Source organism: Puma concolor, chromosome D1 (genome assembly GCF_028749965.1).
Source record: "Puma concolor isolate L17-30 chromosome D1, mPumCon1.1.hap2, whole genome shotgun sequence".
NCBI classification, from domain to species: domain Eukaryota; kingdom Metazoa; phylum Chordata; class Mammalia; order Carnivora; family Felidae; genus Puma; species Puma concolor.
This window is the reverse complement of record NC_141676.1, coordinates 49,777,270-49,796,612: the sequence shown is the minus strand read 5'-3', so window position 1 is coordinate 49,796,612 and position 19,343 is coordinate 49,777,270. Positions and strand designations below refer to the sequence as shown.

The window sequence follows — 19,343 nt, the reverse complement described above, 5'->3', positions numbered from 1 at the left end:
GCCTGTTTCCGATTCTGTGTCTCCCTCTCTCTCTGCCCGTCCCCCGTTCATGCTCTGTCTCTCTCTGTCCCAAAAAAAAAAAAAAAAAAAAAAAAGTTGAAAAAAAAATAAAAAAATGATTTTGTTCTATGGCATTTTTTAGATGGGCTTGTCTCGTTGATCCTTTTCTTTTTGAACATTTCATCACAAAATCATTATCTGGTATATTATTATTTATTGCCAGTTACACAGTTTATGTTACTACTCTGGGAATATTGATATCCATACCATTTATTTGCCTTTTCCAGAAGTTATCCTTAACACTTCGAGTCCTCTAACGCTAACTAGCACAAGTCCAAAAATTTCTTGTCTGGGAACAGCATTTGCCATCAACAGGCTGCCTTTTCTTCTCTCTCACTTCAATGACACTATTTTTTATTTTGTGAGATTTATGTAGAGAAAAGGCTTTCCTAGCAATGTTAGCTTCTTAAAATTTATTATTTCTTTCTTTCTTTTTTTATTTTCACTTTACATAAGAGCCAGATATCCTTAAGAAAGGTATGGTGCTTTAGCTACCAGGGTTGTATGAGAAGATAGTAGTTTTCAACATGCAATAATCCAGAATGACACTATAGGGGAAGTGATTTGATTAGACCAGGAGGTAAGAGTGCTGAAATAAGACCAACCAGTAATTCCCAAATCCTCACTGTTGTTTTAGATTATAGTCTGTGTAATAAATATTGCAATCATATATATGAATTAGAATATCTTAAGAAAAACTCCAGAGACTAGACAGGGGACAGAGAAATTCCTTGATTTAAAGGTTTCATGATGACTCATTGCAGTTTTATATTCTGTATTGATCAGGTTCTTACAGGAGTTGCAGGAGAAGATGCAGAGTGTCATGCAGCAAAATTGTTAGAGGTCATCATTCTACAGTGCAAAGGGCGTGGCATTGACCAGGTCAGTGAGGCAATGATTAATGTTTCCTATCTGAGTCTTCAGAGAGATAATCTTTCCCTCCAGTTTTTTTCTTTTGGGGTATTTTTTGTATATTTTGTATGTTATTATTTATTATGACACTGTAGATAACATTTTTTTAATTGTTGGCTTAAAGTTAATATATAATGATCATATATATGTTTAGTATGTCTGAAAATATGACAAGTTTTATGGCTACTTGTTATGCAGAGTGAGATTTTTTTTTTAATAGTATGCTGTGGAGTATTGTTTGCCACATTATTACTTCGCAGTAAGAAAGATTTAGTTGTTAAATTTCCATGGTCAGTTTCAGTAGGAGTTTTTTTTCCAGCTCTATTGATATAATTCAAACATAATGTTATATAAGTTTAAGGTGTGTAATATGATGAATTGATACACATATATTGTGGAGTGATTACTACAATAAGGTTATTAGTAAGAATATTGTGAATCCACCTGGCTATTGTGGTGAGGCTCAGTGAAGATTTGTCTTCTCTAAAGGTAGATTTCTCAGTGAATCCCTCAACAGTATAAACTATTGGGTCATCCAATGGGGATAAAAAGAAGTTGGTTGAGGCAACAAGTTAATATGGGTAGGATGGTTAGATTACTATTAACAGTTTTGGAATATTTTGCTCTTTATAGTGCATTCCCTTATTTGTGGAAGCAGCTTTAGAGAGACTGACAAGAGAGGTGAAGACAAGTGAACTTCGGACAATGTGCCTGCAAGTTGCCATTGCAGCTTTGTATTATAATCCACATCTCCTTCTGAACACTTTAGAAAATCTTCGTTTCCCTAATAATGTTGAACCAGTTACAAATCATTTTATTACACAGTGGCTTAATGATGTTGATTGTTTCTTGGGGTAAGTGACATACATTGGATCTTTGTTTATTTAACTTGGTGAGAAACTCTGCTTATTAAAAAAAAGAAAATATTTTGTTTATTTTTTAGGCTTCATGACAGAAAGATGTGTGTTCTGGGCCTGTGTGCTCTTATTGATATGGAACAAATACCACAAGTTTTAAATCAGGTTTCTGGACAGATTTTGCCAGCTTTTATCCTTTTATTTAATGGATTAAAAAGAGCATATGCTTGCCATGCAGAACACGAAAATGACAGTGATGATGATGATGAAGCTGAAGATGATGATGAAACCGGTAAGGAATTTGTGGTGGAGGAAGCCAGACTTACCGACTTCGAAATATCATTGGACTTGTTTTTTAGCCTGTCTCCTAAAGAAATATGGATCATAGCCAAATGCTTTCATGTTCATTCATTCATAGAAAGACTGCCTTATCTTCCAAATAGAGTAAGGTGTATGAAGGCAGGAACTTTGGATAGATCTCCAACATGTAAAGCAGTTCTAGGCATTTATGGTTTTTAGTGTGGGCAAACATTTATCGTCTGTTAGCGCTAACACCTAAGTATACCTACGCTATAAAATTAAGTCAATTAGATGTTGGCTAATACATTTCATCTGTAGAACACTAGACTATAAGAGTATAAATTGATAGAAAGTTGGGTAATGGTTTAAAAAAAAAAAAACTCCCAAAAGCTACTCTATGGATATAACATAAACTGTAATTTTTTTATTGGTATTTGGTTTGGTATATACCATAAGTTCCAGAGAACAATAAGTGCTGAATCTCATATTATGTAATCTTTTTTCAGACCTCTAGTATTAAGAATTGTGGTTGGGTTTCTTGGGATTTCTATGAGAAATTTTTTATTCTAGGGGCGCCTGGGTGGCTCATTCGGTTAAGCATCCGAGTTCAGCTCAGGTCATGATATCACAGTCCGTGAGTTTGAGCCCCACCTCGGGCTCTGTGCTGACAGCTCAGAGCCTAGAGCCTGCTTCGGATTCTGTGTCTCCCTCTCTCTCTGGCCCTCCCCCATTCATGCTCTGTCTCTCTCTGTTTCAAAAATAAATAAACATTAAAAATAAATAAATAAAATTAAAAAAAAAATTTTTTTATTCTATTGCTGATTTTATATATATACATATATATATAATTTGTTTCATTATTTTGAGAGAGCGTGCATGTGAGCAGGGAAAGGGCAGAGAGAGAGAATCTCAAGCAGGTTCTGCACTGTCAGCACAGAGCCTGACACAGGGCTTGGTCTCACAAACCATGAGATCATGAGCCAAAATCAAGAGTTGGACACCTAACCAAGTGCCCCTGTTGCTGAGTATTTAAACGCTACTTCCTGAAACTTGAATTTATTCAATTGTGATTTGTAGTTTATTGACTGTGGTCACTGTCACTTTGTTGAGTAACAGAATACTGTTAACAAACGCACCTATTTATGACTCTGTGGTAGAGGAACTGGGGAGTGATGAAGATGATATTGATGAAGATGGGCAAGAATATTTGGAGATTTTGGCTAAGCAAGCAGGGGAGGATGGAGATGATGAAGACTGGGAAGAGGATGATGCTGAGGAGACTGCTCTGGAAGGCTATTCCACAATCATTGATGATGAAGATAACCCTGTTGATGAGTATCAGATATTTAAAGCTATATTTCAAAGTAAGTCAACTTTTATATGTAACTCAGCTAGGTCTATATGATCCATTTTCCTGAATCCATCTGTTCTTGTTTGTGTCTGTCACTTAAAGAAGGGATTTAGGTATATCAAACCCAAACTAGAATATGATTTAGGGATTGGTAGCTAAAGTATACAAAGTTACTTCTACTGTTACCATAGAGTTTCAGAGTATTGCCTCATTTTATTATTTTACTTTTATTTAGATTGTCACGCTGAAACATGCACATTATAAGAAAATGGTGTAGTTCAAAGTTTATACAATGACAGTTCCTCTTTCCCACTTCTGATTCCTAGCCTTTCAGCATTTTCCAGAGGTATCCACTCTTACATCTGTTTGTTGTGTGTTTGTGTATTTGTGTGTCTTTCTTTTTCCTGGCCAAAACCATAATGAACTTTGGAGAATTTGACCATTTTTAACATTAGTGGTCTTAGAATCCCTTTTCTTTTTTCCTGTAGCACATTGTATGTGGCTTTACCATCTTTTACTTGGACTTCAACAAAATATAACATCAGTGTTCCATCCAGCTTAAGAAATTCAAATTGGCACTATATTTGAAACACCCTTTTCTCCACAGTTGACTATGTTGACTGTCAGTTCTATATATTATGAGAACTTTGATGTAGAATAAATTTTCTGATAACCAAGGCATTACTCTTCCAATCCCATGACAAAGCATTTTTGATACAAGGTTACAGAAACACAATAGCTTTTCAAGTTGATCATTTTCAAGTTGCTTTTAACTCTGAATCTTTTATTTTATTATTATTATTTTTTAATGTTCATTTATTTTTGAGAGAGACAGAGCATGAGTAGGGGAAGAGCAGAGAGAGAAGCAGACACAGAATCTGAAGCAGGCTCCAAGCTCTGAGCTGATAGCACAGAGCCCAGTGTGGTGCTCAAACCCACGAACTGTGAGATCATGACCTGAGCCGAAGTCAGACACTCAGCCGACTGAGCCCCCAGACACCCCTAACTCTGAATCTTTTAAATGGTTGAGGTACTTGTAAAGTTTCCCTACTCTATTACTTAATTATATAAGACCTGGTTTCAGTTCTGATTCTTTATTTGCTTACAGATATAAATTATGAGAATGATTAGATTTTTTTGAGGCATAAGCCAAACCAGAATTTTTCCTCCCTATCACAAATAAAGTAACTTCACTTATTATTGGGAAAATATAAAGTAGATCAGAATGTCGGTATTGGAGGTGAAGTAGAAGGAACAGAATAGAAAGGAACTACCAGGCCTCTCATAATTTCCCTTTTTCCCCTTGTTTTCTTTTTGATAGCTATACAAAATCGTAATCCTGTGTGGTATCAGGCTTTGACTCATGGTCTTAATGAAGAGCAAAGAAAACAGTTACAGGATATAGCAACTCTGGCTGATCAAAGAAGAGCAGCCCATGGTATGTCAATTGACCACAACCCCTCTTTAATGCAATTAATGACTTGATAGAGCTCTAAAATCTTTATATTAAATGATATAAAATTATATAAAAGCTACAATTGTTGCAGGTGATAGAAATTCTGAAGGAAGGAAATGTGAAGGAATGAAGAAATGAATTGTTTTTACCCATAGTGCACTGATTTTAAGTGTAATTGGAGACTACTTTCAGTATACAATAGCTTTGATAAAGTTGCTCAAGCTTACGGTGATGGCTTGATAGTAGAAAGTTCTATTAAAAGTGTAAACAAGTTTTTAGGTTATGAAAACTATGCATTTTCTTAGAAATATATTAAAGGAAATCCCAGACATCATCACATCTTAGCATCTTTAAACATTTCAGTATGCATTTTAGAAAAGGACATTTTAGATAATATATAGCCTAACAATTTTCTGTAGGTTTTAATACCATTAACCAAACTAGTTTAATATAAAAAGAAGTATCCTCCTTATAGAGAAAGCATAGCTTCTTATTAAGGTATTTTATATTTGGATTTGCCAACACTAGATTCATTGGCTGTTACTCCCTTTGAAGACTAAATCCTGATTTAGTATTTGACTCAAAAAGGTTTATTAAAAAAATTTTTTTAACATCAGAAAGTGAAAGTTGGCTAATGTCTATAGCATACAACAGTAGAGTTTATCTTCTCCATATAATGTACCCCTCTTTTATTTCTATGTAAGAGAAGGGGGAAGAGGACAACTTTGGAACTTCCTAGCTAATACTAGTGGGTTAATAAGCTTTTGTTAATGTCTGTCAGTTTCTTCTCTTCTTCAAAGTAGTAAGAAGATCAGATACTCTATTAAACGTCCACGTACTTGTTTTTTTAGAATCCAAAATGATTGAGAAGCATGGAGGATACAAATTCAGTGCTCCAGTTGTGCCAAGTTCTTTCAATTTTGGAGGCCCGGCACCAGGGATGAATTGAATTATCACTTTGTTTCCTGCTGTGTGATTGTAGTGAAGAGCTTGTGTTCCTCCTAGTAGCGGTTCCAGAACTGGTTCATGTTATCTACTCTAAACTAATTGATCAATAGACGGACAAAAAAACCCAGGAGGTGGGACCTGATCATGCAACTTGGCACTGAAAAAGAAACCAGAGGGATTTCAGCAGGGGGGAGGGGGAGGGAGGTAATTTGGGGGCTGTATTTTCTTTATTTTTTGAAGAAAGTAAGATTCTGACTGAAAGTTCAAGTGACACTGTGGAAATCTGAAACGAGGGGATGTCATGAAGGCAGCTTTTCTTTTTCTGAGGAAAAAATAGGCATGGGCTACAGGACTATTTAAAATGTCTCATTTACAGTATAAGCTCAAAGGTAGATGTAATTTTTATACCTATGAGTATTTGTCCGATTTCTGTCTCTTCCTCACCATTGGGTATCTATTCTTTATATGTAAATAAGATAAGGTAATCGATAGCCTTATTCAATCTTCATCATTTTCATTCATCAAAGATTGTTCCTATGTAGATTATTGAACATTTATTGTAGCACTACATAACTGATTAAAACAAATCTGTAAATGAATTAGCACTTTCATATTGAAACAAGCCTGCTAGCCTATGTATAAAATAGCAAAATGTTTGCTGTTTATAAAAAGAAGGGATGTAATGGGGTGGGGGGCAGGGGTAATTTCAAGTTATTAATTTAAAAATGAACTAGCAATTTTGTACCTGGTGACTTTGTGGTGCACTCACCTCTGATAGTGACTTGAATTCGGTATGTTAAAAGGGGTTAGTGATATTTCATTGCTGCTAAAAAATGGCAACTCCCTCTGTGTCCTGTTTTTTCTTAAAGCTCTCAGTGTACAAGTGGATACTTGGATACAAGACCTTACTGTATCAAATAAGAAAGGTGATATTTGAAGCATGTAAATTGGATATAAAGTTCTACTCTTAAAGAGTTGATAAAAGAGTATGGTTAAACATCTATATATGCAATCTATTAAAAGAACTTAATTCGGCTATTATGTCTTGATTTGATTGCAGTTTTTTCCTAATTATAAAACTTTTTCCTTATTGGCCTGTTTTTATCCTGTACCTGGAAACAGTGCAAAATGCACACTTCTAAAATTTAACATTTAATACCTGCCCATATCCCCCTCTCCTTATCTCTCCTACCCCTCTTGTTGATTGTGGTATCTGATCTTAGATAGATAGGCTGAAGGCACACGGTTCCCTCCAAAAACCACTATTGATACCACTGCAAAAACAAGCCAGCAACAAAGACAATGGAGAGGTTGGCTTGCTTCCCTCTCTCCTAACTGCATGTTCAAAAATAAGCCTTTATTGATCTTGAACATCTGTCAGATGAGTCATACATTGGGTTATTTTTTTATATACATGTATACACACAATATTTCAAATTGAAAGCAACATCTCAATGGATTCAAAACTATTAAATGCTGTTGTCTATAACAGACTAGGAAATTTATAATTGTAAAAATGAAACAAATGCACATATTGATATTTAAAACGCGTAATGAAGAAAACCCATTGGTGTTGTGCTTTTCTTGTATGCCAATAATTAAGCCACTACTGTTGGCACTGTGTGGTTTTCTATTTTAACACTGAAGGAGTGAAAGTATTTCCTATATTTATGAATTTACTATGAAAATCTTGGCAAAAAAAGAAAAAAAATTGTCTGTCTAAAATGTGTGGGTGAAAACTGTTAATCAAGTGTGTTTCTACTTTTTTCCCCCAAGTTGGACACCATCTGTATACCCTAGGTTGCTTAAGGGGATTTCACTATTATATAAAAATCAATAAAACTAAAATGGAGTAGTTGTATATATGCAACATTGTGTACAGAGGGGATATATTGAATAGTATTAAACATTTTCGTCTTCCTTTACCTTTTATCCCTTAATATCTAGTCTACTTTTTTAAATTTCAGACTTCAATGCTCTTTGAATTGATAATTCCAATTTTCACATTGTTATTGGAAAACCATATCTAATAAAGGTTTTAGTTATTCCCATGCACAGTATGAAAATTCTCATTTGCTGAGCTTTTATTCCAAGAAAACGTATTGTTATGTCTTTGAGAATTTTTATTGTCTCCTCTGTCATACAATCTAATCTCCATTTACAGATTTTAATTGAAAGTAAAGAGCTTAAAATTAAATTACGTGAATATTAACTAGTACTCCAGTGTTAGTTTCTAATGTATCAAATATATATATCTCAGTTATTCACAGTATTTCCTTAAATTTAACATCAAATTATAGTTGTTGTGTTTTTTTTTTTACAGATTATGCACCTTGGTATTTGTCAGTGCTTCTGGACAAGGTTGTAGAACTTTGGATAACTTTAAGAGTATTTACAGACTTGTAATTGGTTGCATGTAGATAGTATTTATTCAATATACAGCCTTTTCCACAGTTTTGCTAACCTATAACTTAAGCTTTTTAATTTCTAGAAGTTAATTATGATTTGGTTTAGGTTTCAATTTTTGTTTTGTTTAACGGCTTTCAGCGAAAGCATAGAAACTTCACTTTTTGGTAAACTTAAACCATCTATTTTTTAAAAATATATTCATTGATCATTGTTAAAAAAAAGTTAATCTGTTTCTCTCCAGGTATAAATGGTGATTACTAAGCTACACACCTTATCAAGATAGTGATTGCTGTGCTCACCTCTGGAAAAGACCAGAGTGTAGAGCAGGGGTGGCCAAACCACAACCCTATGACTATATGCCTTTATTCAGCCCAGATGTAGGCCCTGAAGCAAGCATGAAGAAAAGGTCATTAAGAACTGTATTAATAGGACTAAACCACATCTTTGGGAAGATCTAACACAATGCCTTAAGCATAGTAGGCATTCCATAAATGTTTGTAAAATGAATGACCTAAAATTACATTAAAACCTATCCATTATAAAAATGTCAGTTTTGTTCTATATACTTTTAAGTTCTGGTGAAGATTATCTGTGAATCTTTATTAGCATGCCTAAATTCTAGATTTTTACCCTTGATGAGGTTGGCCACTCTTGGAATTGCACTTTGGTGCTTGTGGTTCTTACAAAGGGAAACTAGATACCCAGCTAGAAATCCGGGATTTTATCAGTATGTAAGGGGAAAGTATCTTTTAAGTAACTTCTTTGTGAAGTAATCCTCCCTTTCTCGGTTTTTTTAAAGCATAGGTGATCATATATACGTCTAGATTTTGCTTTCGTGTATAGATTGAAATTTGTCAGTTACACTCAATATTTGAATCCTATATTTAAATGCTTCCTATCTGAGTCTTAAAAGATTTTTTTTTTCTTTTTGAGAGGGAGTGCATGTGCACACGCAAGCAGGGCAGAGGGAGAGGGAGAGAGAATCTTAAGTAGTCTCCACCACAGTGCAGAGTCCAACATGGGGCTCAGTCTCTTAATTGTAAGATCATGACCTGAGTCAAAATCAAGAATCAGACAATCAACTGAGCCACTATCCAGGTGCTCTTTAAGAGTTTTTAGGGGCACCTGGGTGGCTCAATCGGTTAAGTATCCAACTTCTGCTCAGGTCATAATCTCATGTTTCATGGTTGTTCAAGCCCTGCATTGGGCTCTGAGTTTGAGTTGACAGTTCAGAGCCTGGAGCCTGCTTCAGATTCTGTGCCTCTCTATCCTTCCCCTACTTATGCTTGCTCTCTCAAAAATAAACATTAAGAAATAAAAGATTAAAAAAATCGTTTAATGAACTAAAGCTAGAAATACAAGGGAACTCCTCAACCTGAAAAAAGGGCATTACCAAAACTCCTTTTTTTCTTAATTTTATTTTTATTTATTTATTTATTTATTTATTTATTTATTTATTTATTTATTTATTTATTTTTGAGAGAGAGAGAGGGTGCAAGCAGGGGAGGAGCAGAGAGAGGGAGACACAGAATCCAAAGTAGGCTTCAGTCTCTGAGCTGTCAGCACAGAGCCCAATGTGGGGCTTGAATTCATGAACCATGAGATCATGACTGAGCCGAAGTCAGATGCTTAAGCTACTGAGCCACCTAGGTGCCCCTCAAAAACCTTTTTTAAAAAGCTAATTAAAGGACCTAATGATGAAAGGATAAAAACTACAATCAAGAACCAGACAAGCAAGTAACCTGTTGCCAATTCTGTTCAACATTTTACCTGAGATTGTGTAGCCAGGGCAATTAGGCAAGAAGAAGAAATAAAAGCCTTTCAGATTGGAATGGAAGAAGTGAAACTTTGCAGATGACATGATCTTATAGAAAACTTATAGGAATCCACATATAGAAAAGAGCTAAGGGCTTAATCACAGTTGCAAGACACAAGATTAATATTCAAAAAAACCCCTTATATTCCTATACAATAGCAATGAAAATAAAATTGCATTTATAATAGCATCAAAAATTTAGCAAAGCTGAACATAAAGTCTATAAACGCTGTTGGAAAAAGACCTAAATGGAAAGACCTCCCATATTCATGAGTTGAAAGTATCATGATGGCAACACTCCCCAGATCTACAGATTCTGTGTAATCCCTAAAAAATCCCAGCTACTTTTTTTTTTTTTACAGGAATTGACAAAATAATTGTAAAATTGTATGGAAATGCAAGGGACTCAACCATGACAGTGGTACTGGTGTAAGAATAGACATTTTATGCTGACTGATGGAATAAAGTTGAGAATACAGAAATAAAACTAAGTTTATAGTCAACTGATTTTTGACAAGGGTGCCAAGACCATTCAATATGAAAATAATCTTTTCAAGTGATTCTGAGACAGCTGGGTATGTACCCTCACACCGTACATAAATGTGGTTAAAAGATTTACATATAAGACCTCACTCAAACTTTGAAACTCTTAGGAAAAAATGCATTAATCTTTGTGACTCTGAATTAGGCAATGGTTTCTTGGATCTAACACTAAAGCACAAGCAACAAAAGGTTAAAATAGGTGACTTGAACTTCATCAAAATTTTAAACTGCTTCAAAGTGAAAAGACAACCCAGAGGACCTTTACAACTCAACAACAAAAAAACCCCAATTGAAAAAATGGGAATCCTGGGTTGCCTGGCTGACTCAGTTGGTAGAAGATGCGATTCTTGATCTTGGGCTCAGGAGTTCAAGCCCCATGTTAGGCACAGAGCTTATTTAAAAAAAAAAAAAAAAAAAAAATTCTTCAAAGAAATGACCTGTATCAGGAAAAGATGCTGAATGTCACTGGCCACTAGGGAAATCACAAGGAGATATTTCACACCGATTAGCATGTCTATCATCGAGAAGGTGAACAATTACAAGTTTGAAGAGGATGTAGAGAAACTGGCACACTCAAATTGCTGAGAATGCTTACCTGTTGTAGAAAAGTTTGGCAGTTCCTCAGAAGACTGAAAATAGTGGAACACAGAAATGCTCCTAGATGTACATACCCACAAGAAATGAAACACATTTGCACAAAAACATGGACATAATTGTTCATAGCATTATAGCCAAAAGGTGAAAACCCAAATAACCATTAATTGATGGATAAACAAAATGTATAGTCACAACCAGTTGGATATTAACAATAAAAAGTAAGTAGTTAACATGCTACAATGTGGATGAGCCTTGAAACAGTGAAAGAAGTCAAGTCAAAATGTTCCATTTATATGAAATGTCTAGAATTGTCAAATCCAGAGACAAATTAGTGGTTGTGGGAGTGGGAAAGGGAATGAAGACTGCTAATGGATAATGAAGGTTTTCTTCTGGTGAAGATGACAATGTTTTATTTTTTCTTTAGGTTTTATTTATTTAAGTAACTCTACACCCATGTGGGGCTCAAACTCACGACCCTGAGATCAAGAGTCCAACCGAGCCAGCCAGGTACCCTGATGAAAATATTTTAGGTTGCATGTCTTGTGAATATACTAAAAACTGCTCAAGTATAGTTCAAAATGGTGAGTTTTACATGAATACCCCTATTTTCATTTTTTTTTTTCAAAATATATTATTTTTTAAGTTTATTTACTTTTAGAGTGATCAGGGCAGAGGTGGGGGGCGGGCGGGAGCGGGGAGAGAGAATCCCAAGCTGGCTCCATGTTGTCAGTGCGGGACTGGATTCACCAAGTGTGCGATCCTGACCTGAACTGAAATCGAATCTGATGCTTAACTGACTTAGCCACCCAGGCGCCCCTCAATTTTCAGTTTTCTTAAGTCAAATTTGGGTAAAGTTCTCTAAAAAGCATGAAATGTGCCTAAAGTAAAAACAGTTTTACTCATGGTTATTCAGTTGTAAATAGTCTAGAGATTGGAGTCAGTCTTAGGGATTGTACTCTCATACTTTGTTTTGTTACTAGTTCGTTCTTTATTTTTTAATTTTTAGTAAGTAACTGTAGGCCTAAGATAGAGCTCAAATCCAAGATTCCAAGATCAAGAGTCACACATTCCACCAACTGAGCCAGCCAAGTGCCCCGTTCATATTTTAAATCTTATCACCCTAACAGCAGCCCTACTACCTGTAGTTTTCCATAAATGGTGTAGCTCTGCTTTATCTTCTGATGTAATATATAGTATTAAGAATTTAAGACTGAGCCAAACTTTTTTTCTCAAGAAAGTTACAGCACTTAGTGTTTTTCTGTAAAATGGTGTATCAATCATACTGCTTATTTGGAGACATGAACTTCACTTAAAAAAAATCCCACCTTGTCTCAAGAGAATGTTTTCCCAGAAAAATAAAATCATGTTAAAACCACTGGTTGCATTGTTTGACTGCTCACTATCTACTATGTATATTAATTGGTTTTCCTTTTTTCTGTAATGTTGTACTTCAGATTTAAGTAAATATAATTATAGTCAGAATGTCATGGAGATAGTTTCAGAAGGACACTTGGAATCTTAAGGAGCTTCAGAAGATTTATATTTTGTAAATTGAGGGTGTTATTTTCCCTTTAGTTTGTCACTGAAGTAAACAACACACATTAACAATTGGTAAACCCTGAAGCTCATTAATTGGGTGATCTTTTCAAATAAGGTTGACAAATTGATCCAACAATAGAGTTGGTAAAAAGAAAAAAAAATGCATTCATATTGGCATTAGAGAGGAGCTTGAAATAAGGGAAATTGTGCAATTAGCCACTAACAAAACATTACTAGTTGTATCATATCTATACTTCTACATATATCCTCCCAATTACACTGTGAAATAAGTGGTTTTACCTTACCAATGAGTTAACAAATTCTGAGACTAGGACACATCTACAGCCACAACTCCCAGAGGAGAGCAAGAAACTAGTTTGGTTTTAAATTTGTTAGTGTTGAAAATAAAATCTACAAATTCATGATAAAAAAATTCAAATTTATTACAGAATTTAGTAAAGTGAGCTATAACAACTTCTCCCAGAAATCATTTCTTTGTTCTTTTTAATTTAAAAAAAAATGTTTATTTTTGAGAAAGACACAGAGCCAGAGGAGGGGAGGGGCACAGAGAGAGGGAGACAAAGAACCCAAAGCAGGCTCTAGGCTCCGAGCTGTTTGCATAGGGTCTGACCTGGGGCTCGATCCCAGGAACCGCAAGGCCATGACCTGGGCCGAAGTCGAATCTTGACTGACTTGAGCCCCCAGGTGCCCGTTTTCTTTCTTTTTTTAAGCATGCTTCACACCCAGGCTGCCGTCCAACATGGGGCTTGATATGAGAAAATCAACCAGTTCTCCAGAAAGTTTTGGGTACTGAAAGGAATGTTTTAAAAAACATGATGGGAACAGTTTTTAAAGGAGGCTGGAAACGTCAAGCCGATTTAGGAAATGGGGGAAATGGTCCAGCTTTATCTAAGAGCTTGAAATAGCACTGAGTGGAAGTGAAATATTTTTAAGCCATTAATTTGAGATGTAGTAAGATAGAAGACAGGTGATTGGGGAAAATCTGAACATTATGAATGGCGTTGAATACCACGTGTACTTCAACTCTGTTCTACAGTCACTGGTAAATACTATTAACAAAGTATCATTACCTGTGACAAAATCAGAATTAAGGTTTTTTCTCTCAATCAGGTTACAATTATAGCACCCTATCCACCACCACCAATTTTTCAACCACTCAGAAGGTTCTGGGGATATAAAGATATCCTATAATTGCAATCTACAACTAACTACAGGGTGATTTTTAAGTTATTTTTGAGATTCTGTATTATACTGTGTTTTAATGAGTAGACTGAAGGCAAGGGACTCAGTAATAACTGGCTAAACTGCATAAAAGTACAGATTCTTTTAATGACACTTCTGTTTATACAAGTATAACATCCGGAAGGTACTGAAAGATTAATTAAAACATCTTGTTTTTCATCTAAACTCTCCATCTCTGTGACAAAGGGAATGTATCCATTGGGCACAAATTTGTTTTGTAAGCGTATTCCTCCAGCTTCAAGTAACCTAATCTAGTTTTGTGTCACATTTTTCATCTTTACATGGGCGTAAAAAATAGTAACTACTTTAAATTCCTAAGCAATACGTATTCAAAATAAATTCAAAGTCCTATTTACCTTCTAATGGAGTTTGGGCACCGATTATGCAACTGTGCCTTGGTTAGGTAACCCGGCGGGCCAGTGAGTCGGCCTCCACACCCCGCCAAAAAGAATGTAACGTTAATGTCTCAAACTAGAATCCACAGGCTAGCTACCTCTAACACTCTAACATCCTTTTGCTTTAATCCTTTAGCCATAATCACCATTTGAAATCCAAGACACTAAATGAAACACCATACAGCTCTCTCCAGTTTTTCTAAGGTCACAAAAGTGTTAAAAATCTATCAGCCACCTTATTCTCTTAGCAACCCCCTCATTCTACATCTATAATGCTCGGTTTAACACATCTTGAGTCTTCACACCATCTCATCTTACGCAGCTTTGTCAAAGCAAATAAACACTTACTGAATACTCCTGAAAACACTAGTATTTCCAATAGTTTAGAAAAAGCCTGGGTTGAAAGCTACAAGAAACTATGACCTAAACTTCACAACTAATTTGTATCCATTCTTAACGGTTTGGGGGAGCCCAAGTCAATGTTTTTCCCACCCTTTCAACCTTCCTTTAATTAGCAACACATACAAAAGGGAAAGTAAAAAACGAGGGTAGCGACACCAATACAGACTTAAGATTTTTAACCTAAACAACATGAAAGCGCAAAAGCATCCGAAGGGTCTCCCAGCAGAGTCTAGGACTACCGCCCCGTTCGTTGCCGAGCTCCCTCGCAGTTTCGGCAAGGGCAAGAGGCCCACTCTCCCAACGAATGATGATGCCCCGGCGACTTGAGAAGCGCAGGCAGGCCTAGCAGCCAGGGACCGGCACACAGCAGCTCTTGGAAAACAAAGCCGTCGCCCGAAACCAAAGGCCTCAACTGGCACCGAGAGCCCCCAGGGAGCGGTCAGGCGTCTTATTCTGTACTAGCCCTCCCCACAACCTCCCTCCCAACGGGGCGACACTCGGCAGTCGCTAGGCAAGGCCCAACCAGTCTCCAGAACGCACTCCAGCAAGCCCACCGGGAGAGCCAAGGCCACCTCCTAGCCCCTGTGGGGAAAATGGCGCCTGTCACCCCTTCTCCCTCCCGGCTAGTCACAAGGACCATCCTCCCTCCCTCGCTACAAAATGGCGCCTCCCGCTGAGGCCCCAGAATCGGCATAAATCACTTGTCAACGAGGCGGTGTCGGTCTAGGATGAGCGGTTCTGCCAACCAGTCAGACACAGGAACTTTGATTCCGCACTTTGCACAAGCCACTCAGGCGCTAGCTGCAAGGCCAGACGAAACTGACGTCAAGAAAAGGAGGCGTGAATAAGGCGGTCTCCTTTCGCGTTGCCTTAATTTGAGCCAATGGCAAGCAGGAAGCGTCTTGTGAGTGACGTAATGCTCGCCCAATGGAGGCTGGGGGCGGGCCTCAGACTGACTATGCGGGTTACGGGGCCTGGGGGCCGGGCGGCTGTTTCCTGTCCTGGTGCATGGTGGTCGGACGAAGGAATTGTTGGAAAATTTTCTCGGAGGTTCGTATATAAATGTGTTTTTACCCAGTGTGCATTATTCTCCGCCCGGCCGCCGCCCTCAGCGCGGCGGCGCGGGCCCGCTCGGGCCCGGGCTCTGACTCCGGCTGCTCAGCCTTCGCCGCAGGCCCTGCCGATCCTACGGCCGGCCTCGGTAGCGGCGCCTGGGTAGAAGCGGAGTTTATTAATAACCCGCGGCCGCCACTCTAGGGCGGCGGAGCTTTTCTCGCTGAGAACGCAACCTCCCCCCCCCCCCCCAACCTAGTCTCTGCGCGGTGCGCCCCGCCTGTTCCCCTCAGGGGACCGCCGAGGGGGAGGGAGTGAAGGAGGGGAGGGTGGAGCCCTCGGGAGCCTGGAGGCGCTTCTCGGCTTGACCTCCGCGCGGGGCGAGTCCCCAGACGCCGCCTAGGCGAAGCTCCTCCGGCTGGGACGCCGAGGCACGGTCAGCTCCGGGCCCCAGCCCAGCCTGGCGCCGGCGGCAGGACTGGCCAAGGGCCCTCTCGGGATCCTGCCTGCGGATCGCACCCAGAATTTCGTCCCGCCCAGATCGTGCACAGATTTCTTGTTTTCTCACTTTTCTTTTTCTTCCACTTTTAGATTACTGAGGCCTAACATGGAATATTGGAAATTGTCAGTTTTCCTTGCCCTTTTTTCTCGGATTTGGCCAGAGTTAACGAATCTTTCAGTTGCTTTGTACTATGTTACCGTGGAACGGGAACCAATTTTTATTCCCTCCGCTTTTGCTATTTTGAACATTTTAAGCGTTTTAACCGCATTAACGAAGTTAAGCAAAAAATAGGAAAGAATACCATTGCTAAACCCATTATATTTGTTTAAAATCAACTTCAGCCGTTGCTTTTAGAAGTGTCTAATCAGCTGGTATAATAATGAAGTGGGGATGTGGTGAAAAATTGTAGGTTCAAAGTTGTCCTTTGGGTGATACGTGTTTTGCTGAATTAAGAAAAATCTGCAGTTAACAGAAATCTGCAGTATTTAATACTTGCTCTTACTGAGTGTCTAGTTTAAGTTCATTGTTAAAGTGTCTAGTAAGAATAGATGATCAGATCACTAAATACGATGCATAACTAATTTCTCCAGGCGTATTTTGACTACTTAGGAAATTATTTGGCCATTTACAAATACTTGATCGGCTATTTTTTCTATAGCCCCCTTTTATTTTTTAAAAATAATATCTTTATTGATATAACTTACATATCTTACACTTCACCCATTTGAAGTATGTAATTAGGTAGGTTTAATAAATTCACAGTTGTGCTACCATCACCACAATCCATTTTAAAATACGTTCATCACTTCAAAATGAAACTGTACCGGTTAAGTTACTCCTCATTTACCCATAAACCTTCCCCAACCACTAATCTACAGATTTGCTTATTCTGAACATTTTATATAAATGGAATCACGTAGTATGTGGGCTGTTGTGACTTTTTTTCACAGCATAATGTTTGCAAAGTTCATTAATGTTTTAACTTGTGTCAGTACTTCATTTCTCTTTATTGCCAAGTATTATTTCATTGCATGGACATAACTTATTCATCCATTCATCTGTTGGTGGACATTTGGGTTTTCACTTTTTGTGATGCATAATGCTGCTCTGAACATTTGTGTACAAGTGTTTGCATGAACATGTGTTTTCTATTCTCTGGTATAAGTACCAAGGAGTAGAATTTCTTGGTTGTATGGTAACTCTGCTCAACCTTTTGAGGAACTGTCAAACTCTTCCAAATTGTCTACACCATTTTATATTCCTCTCAGCAGTGTTTGAGTGTTCCCATTATTCCATATCTTGCCAACCCTTGCTATTCTGTCTTTCTGATGGTAGCCTTCTGGGTATGAAGTGGTATCTCTTATTGACTTGCATTTCCCAGTGGCTAATGGTGTTAAGCATTTTTTTCATGTGTTGATTGGCCATTGTGCAATTTCTTTGGAAAAATGTCTATTTGGATCTTTTGTCCATTTTTAAATTGGATTGTTTATTATTGAGTTGTAAGACTTCTTTACATAAAAGTCTTTATCAAATAGATGGTTTGCAAACTGTCCATAGCCCTTTGCTATAAGTTGGGATATTGTGAAGTGAACATTCATCACATTCTTCACGGAAGGATGACCTAGCTGGATTGCAGAATTATGCCTCCAGTATTACTTTAGCTTATATTTATAAAATGTATGCAGTTTTTGATCATGTAAGGAGAACTTTCTGAGGCCTGAGGTCTTCTTCATTACTTAATTTTGAAATTTTTATATAGGTTTTTTTATGTTTATTTTTGTTTTTTAAAATTTTTATTTATTTTGAGAGAGCAAACAAGAGTGGGGGAAGGGCAGAGAGAGAGGTTGAGAGAGAGAATTCCTAGCAGGCTCTGCACTGTCAGCATAGAGCCTGATGTGGTGCTCAAACTCACATACCATGAGATCATGACCTGAGCTGAAATCAAGAGTCAGATGCTTGACTGACTGAGCCATCCAGGTGCCCCAAGTTTTTGGGGTTTTTTTGTTGTTTTTTTTTTTAATCTGAGGTTTTACTTAGTTCTGAGTCTTTTTGCTCCTGGCTTGGTTTCAGGACATAATGATTTCTTAAAGACTTGGGTTGTGTTCTGTCCTTGCTCCTTCCTATGCTTAATTTGCATTTATTTTATCTTATTATTTTTAAAAATTTATTTACTTAGAGAGTGCAAGCAGGGTAGGGGCAGAGAGACAATGAGAGAGAGAATCCCAAGCAGGCTCTTCACTGCAAGCACAGAGCCCAACACGGAATTGGATCTCAGAAATGTGAGATCATGACCTGAGCTGAAATCAAGAGTCAGATGCTGAACCGTCTGAGCCACCCAGGTGCCCCTAGGATAGTGTTTTAAACTTTATTGTACTATCAAAATGATTTTGCTTTTAAGATGGATTTAGACTGAGAAAGCTCCCTCTCCCTCATAAAAAAAAAAAAAACAAAAAACAACCCAGAAAACAATAATACACTTTTATCCACAGTTTTCCATAAATCTAATCCTAATTTAAAACTATGCTGCAGTGAGAACTCTGCAGCCTGTGGGAATAACTTGTCCATTAATGTGTAGACACAGGCATATAACTCCAAACTACTTTTGTGTGTGTGTGTACCTAAAATTCCACTTTACTTAGCACTTAATTTTGGCTAGGCACTGAGTTAAATGGTTTGTTGAGTGGCTTACAGATATACATAAAACTATTCATTATGAACCTAAGGCAAATACTAGAGTTCTCCCTGTTTTGCAGGTGAGTTAACTGAAGTTTGGAGTAACTTGTCCAATTATTACACAACAAAGCTAGGATTTGAATCAATGATTGGCTCAAGCCTAGTCTCTCAGCTGAGTTATTCAGTAACATACCAAGTACCTACCTCTTTAACTTCTTTAAATTTTAAAATATAAGATGTCTGGGGGAAAAAATAAGGTGTCTGTAG

At 37.4% G+C, this 19,343-nt stretch overlaps 2 protein-coding genes and 1 long non-coding RNA gene across 5 annotated transcripts in view; 2 read left to right on the top strand and 1 right to left on the bottom strand.

Moving 5' to 3' along the window:
- The window catches only part of IPO7 (importin 7), a 46,677-nt gene extending 39,752 nt beyond the window's left edge, over positions 1 to 6,925 (top strand). The window contains exons 20-25 of the mRNA XM_025928086.2: positions 847 to 942; positions 1,606 to 1,826; positions 1,916 to 2,121; positions 3,287 to 3,493; positions 4,802 to 4,918; positions 5,788 to 6,925. Of these exons, the coding sequence (XP_025783871.1) occupies positions 847 to 942; positions 1,606 to 1,826; positions 1,916 to 2,121; positions 3,287 to 3,493; positions 4,802 to 4,918; positions 5,788 to 5,885 (945 nt within the window). The 3' untranslated portion in view covers positions 5,886 to 6,925. The remainder of the gene's footprint in view (positions 1 to 846; positions 943 to 1,605; positions 1,827 to 1,915; positions 2,122 to 3,286; positions 3,494 to 4,801; positions 4,919 to 5,787) is intronic.
- Positions 6,926 to 13,206: 6,281 nt separating this feature from the next.
- Positions 13,207 to 15,537, bottom strand: LOC147576667 (uncharacterized). Its single transcript, XR_015241023.1, has 2 exons — positions 14,408 to 15,537; positions 13,207 to 13,598 (listed from the first exon to the last, which is right to left on the bottom strand). It is a non-coding gene; the product is annotated as an uncharacterized LOC147576667 (long non-coding RNA).
- A 261-nt stretch (positions 15,538 to 15,798) lies between these two features.
- ZNF143 (zinc finger protein 143) overlaps positions 15,799 to 19,343 on the top strand; it is a 56,479-nt gene continuing 52,934 nt past the window's right edge. For 2 of the 3 annotated variants that reach the window (XM_086678015.1, XM_086678014.1), the window contains exon 1: positions 15,837 to 15,898. In XM_086678015.1, the coding sequence (XP_086534141.1) occupies positions 15,857 to 15,898 (42 nt within the window). In that variant the 5' untranslated portion in view covers positions 15,837 to 15,856. Of the gene's footprint in view, positions 15,899 to 19,343 lie in introns of all 3 variants that reach the window. The other variant, XM_086678016.1, reaches the window with a different exon arrangement.